At 49.0% G+C, this 3,920-nt stretch overlaps 1 protein-coding gene across 3 annotated transcripts in view; it reads right to left on the bottom strand.

The window, feature by feature from the left end:
• The window catches only part of cadm2b (cell adhesion molecule 2b), a 345,952-nt gene extending 342,725 nt beyond the window's left edge, over positions 1-3,227 (bottom strand). For all 3 annotated transcript variants that reach the window (XM_063204812.1, XM_063204813.1, XM_063204811.1), the window contains exon 1: positions 2,929-3,227. In XM_063204812.1, the coding sequence (XP_063060882.1) occupies positions 2,929-2,989 (61 nt within the window). In that variant the 5' untranslated portion in view covers positions 2,990-3,227. The remainder of the gene's footprint in view (positions 1-2,928) is intronic.
• Positions 3,228-3,920: the final 693 nt, after the last annotated feature.

The following is a 3,920-nucleotide window of genomic DNA, read 5'->3' as shown; positions in this document are numbered from 1 at the left end:
GGCTGTCGGGAGGGGGGAGTGAGGGACTCACTGAGGCAGCCTGTGTGGTGTGTGTCGTTCTGGGGACGGGGAGAGAGATCTTTGACCGCCCGGCCCAGTCCCCTGAGTAATTAAGCACCGCGCTCCTCTCCCTTCACGATTAGGAAACAATCGGCATCGCTGCCGCTCGGTTTGCAGCAGACAACGTTAGGGGTGCTCCAAAGACATGGAAAGACATCAGGGACGAGACTATTACTTGCCACAATTGCCGCATGCACAAACAGAAACATCAACTGAAACAAACTCACGCATGCACGCACACATGCACGCTGGCACCCACGCATGTACAGGCAGACACACATGCACACACACACACACACACACACACACACACACACACACACACACACACACACACACACACACACACACACACACACACACACACACACACACACACACACACACACACACACACACACACACACAGTGTGTCACATAAAGATATTGCATGCCAAAATGTTCTTACTCAAACACACGTACACACGCGCACACACACACACACACACAAACACACACACACACACACACACACACACACACACACACACACACACACACACACACACACACACACACACACACACACACACAGTGACAAACGAAATGACACATACTGGAACACCACCCCCCGAATCATGAAGACGTCCATCCGTGCGGAAGAGATAAATAGCGAGACAGGAGGGCGGGCGGGCGGAGAGAGGCGCTTGCCAACGTCCGGCAGATTTGATGCCTCAGGTGCTTTATTTAGACATAATAAATGATCGCATTCACTGGACGGCAAATAAGGGCTATCATGTATCATTACCAGCAGAGGCATTACAGCGCGGAGAGAAGAGAAGAGGGGCCGTACAACAGACAGATAGGGGCTAAAGATGTGTGCATGAGGGAGAGGGATGCCTTCCTCTGTCTCCCAGTGTTTGTGTGTGTGTGTGTGTGTGTGTGTGTGTGTGTGTGTGTGTGTGTGTGTGTGTGTGTGTGTGTGTGTGTGTGTGTGTGTGTGTGTGTGTGTGTGTTTGTGTGTGTGTGTGTGTGTGTGTGTATGTGTGTGAGAGTAAGAAAGAGTTGTTCTCTCTCTCTCTCTCTCTCTCTCTCTCTCTCTCTCTCTCTCTCTCTCTCTCTCTCTCTCTCTCTTTGTGTGTGTGTGTTTGTGTGTGGCGCGTGCGTGTGTGTATGTGCATGTGCGCGCGCCCGCGCCCGTGTGTGTGTGTGTGTGTGTGTGTGTGTGTGTGTGTGTGTGTGTGTGTGTGTGTGTGTGTGTGTGTGTGTGTGTGTGTGTGAGAGAGAGAGAGAGGGGGGGGGGTAGATGTGTTGTGAATGTATGCTAGTGATGAATTCTGTTTCTATACATTTGCCCAAGGACCTGACAGAGGAGACCCAGGAACGCATTTGATTTGTATGCTCGTCAATAAAAGTACAGCTCGTACAGCGCATACCGAAGACGGACAGCTTCTGAATCGAGTTTTACAATATAGCCAGAAAAAAGTACGGAATGAATAAACCCAGGCCCAAACTTACAAAGACACCCTCCTTTGTCAAGGGCATCGCCAAAGTCATTACTCATCCATCACCCAAAAACAAAATCAATATCTCGTCAGTGAACCCCGGGCGAAAAAAAGTTAATTTGTTTGCTCATCTCAAAACTTTTTGATTTACTATTAATTAATTTGTTTATTTTCCTTTCAATCGTGACCACAAATGATTAATGACGGCGTAATGGTCAGCACCCGCGGCGGCGGACAGCGGTCATGGGCGTTGGCCACGATGGGTGTGTCAGGTGGGTTTGTTAAAAAAAAAAAAAAAAAAAGTAACGGCTGAGCTGGGCACCTCTCCTTCACCTCAACTCTCCCTTCAAACATGTTCTCATGCCTGACCTATAGCACGATCGTGCTTGGCATTACAAAACAAAAGGCTGAGCCTTGGAACTGAATCGACACTGCGTTCCTTTAGAAGGGTAATAAAAAAATAAAACACAGACAAAACTTCATTGTGGTAGTATGTGGGGTGTGTAGATAATTAATGCACTTCAGTTGTACACTGTCCTTGCATAAAACAGGCAAAACATTAGGCTCTACTGCCATGAACATGGGAGCCTCCCAGAACGAGGGATACAGGAAAATCTTGGGCGACGACGACCCCAAGATGCCGACTGCTGCAAATACCTCGTTCGGGTCAGAGCAGCCCCTGCACAACTGAGTAAGTTGAAGTTAAGTACGGAACCCATTCCAGGCACAATATTATAGTGGATGCCACATCGCCAAAGCCTTTTTACATTTCACCACATAGGGCAAAAAAACATCTATTGTAAAATCTAACCATTACGCACAGACTTCTCTCAACTGTTAACAGACGGCGTTGTCGACAGCAATTCTGCAGAATAACTAGGACATAATGTTGCATTCCCGTTCTGCTGTGAGCATCCTGTTTATTAGAGATTTGTCCCACCACAGTAGCCCGAACACACAGCAAATTGCCAGCCTTATCGAAAGCCCAACACCAACAAAAACGTCCGCGGCAAAAGATATTCATTTGTCATGATAAATGGGTATTCGCCAAAGTTTGCTGTTCAAATGCGCAAGCATTTATCGCGTTTTTGGGGTGGTCTGGCACCAAGAACTTGCGCAACAGTACATCGTTCACTGCCTCGATCCAAGTATACGTGCTCTCGTTATAGAAACCGTGCAGTGTCATGGTCTGCAGCAGGCAACCCAAACAACATTCTTTCACCCGCCTCCCTCACACCACACAACTGCCCTGCATGCGTGAAAACATGTTTCGGAAGTCGCCCCCACTTTAATAGGGATAGTGCCCTTGCACTAGTTATTGCACCAAGACTCCGCACCACGCCCAGAGTCCGCAAATCCAGGGGGTAAATAAAATAGCTCCTACCTTTGATGACAAGTCCACATGCGCTGTAGAGCATGAAGAACAAGTGCTGCTTGAAGATCATATTCGTGTCCTCTTCCTTACGGCCACGTCCGACTCGCGTCTTTGCTTGGGTGAGACTGGAGCTGTATCCAGGTAGGACTGAGGGGATGAAGTTTTTGTGGCTGAGGGAGGGAGGGGGAATTACATGGACTCCCAGCGTGCTGCGAAACGACCTCGAATCTCTGCTGTCAAGTGCCCGATCCGGAGGCAGCCAGTCAGCGATATAGCGTCACCTCAGCCGGGCTGGGGAAGAGATGCTCTCCGCGACAGAGCGAGAAAGTGCCACTTCAGCCCTCCCTTGCTTCTAGCGCTCCTCCGCCAGCGGGGTCCCGCCTACGCCGTTTGACAGATGAAGACGCCTCGCCAATAGCAAGCGCCTACAAATTACCCAAGGAACTCTCATGCACAAGCAAAAAAGCACAAGAGCATGTTGTCGCAACAGTTCATGTAATTGATTTGAGTGTTTTTCTTTTTTGCCTTGGTCGTGCTCAGTGTGGTCCTGCCTGCTGGTTGAACTCTGTGAATGATGGCTCTCCTCACCGTGCCAGTGTGTGGACATTTATATACACTCACATTTGCATGAAACTAAATATGCCAAGTGCGTGGATTGTAATTGCATTCACTCGACCTAAGAGTGCTTGAAAGTATTCTACAACTATGACACATCCCTTATGCAAATCAGACTCAGCTACTCTAGTCGTACATTCAGGTCAGCCCATGTAGCCTATGTGCATTTGCAATAGTGTCGTTTCTCATCATCAGCAGCGTTCGATGGGATGACTCCCGGTATGTGGATGAGAGAAACCAGATCCATACACGCGCTGGAACGCACGATAGTGGCGCTCGCTCGCTACCCGTGGTGTAATATTCTGCAGCTTCATCATCATCGTTCACTACGGCGCGCCGCGGATGAGACCCTGACTTTGATTGGTCACCTGGGAGATTCATCGCAC

The sequence above is a fragment of the Engraulis encrasicolus genome, chromosome 8 (genome assembly GCF_034702125.1).
Source record: "Engraulis encrasicolus isolate BLACKSEA-1 chromosome 8, IST_EnEncr_1.0, whole genome shotgun sequence".
Taxonomy (NCBI): Eukaryota; Metazoa; Chordata; class Actinopteri; order Clupeiformes; family Engraulidae; genus Engraulis; species Engraulis encrasicolus.
This window is presented reverse-complemented; position numbering and strand designations above follow the sequence as displayed.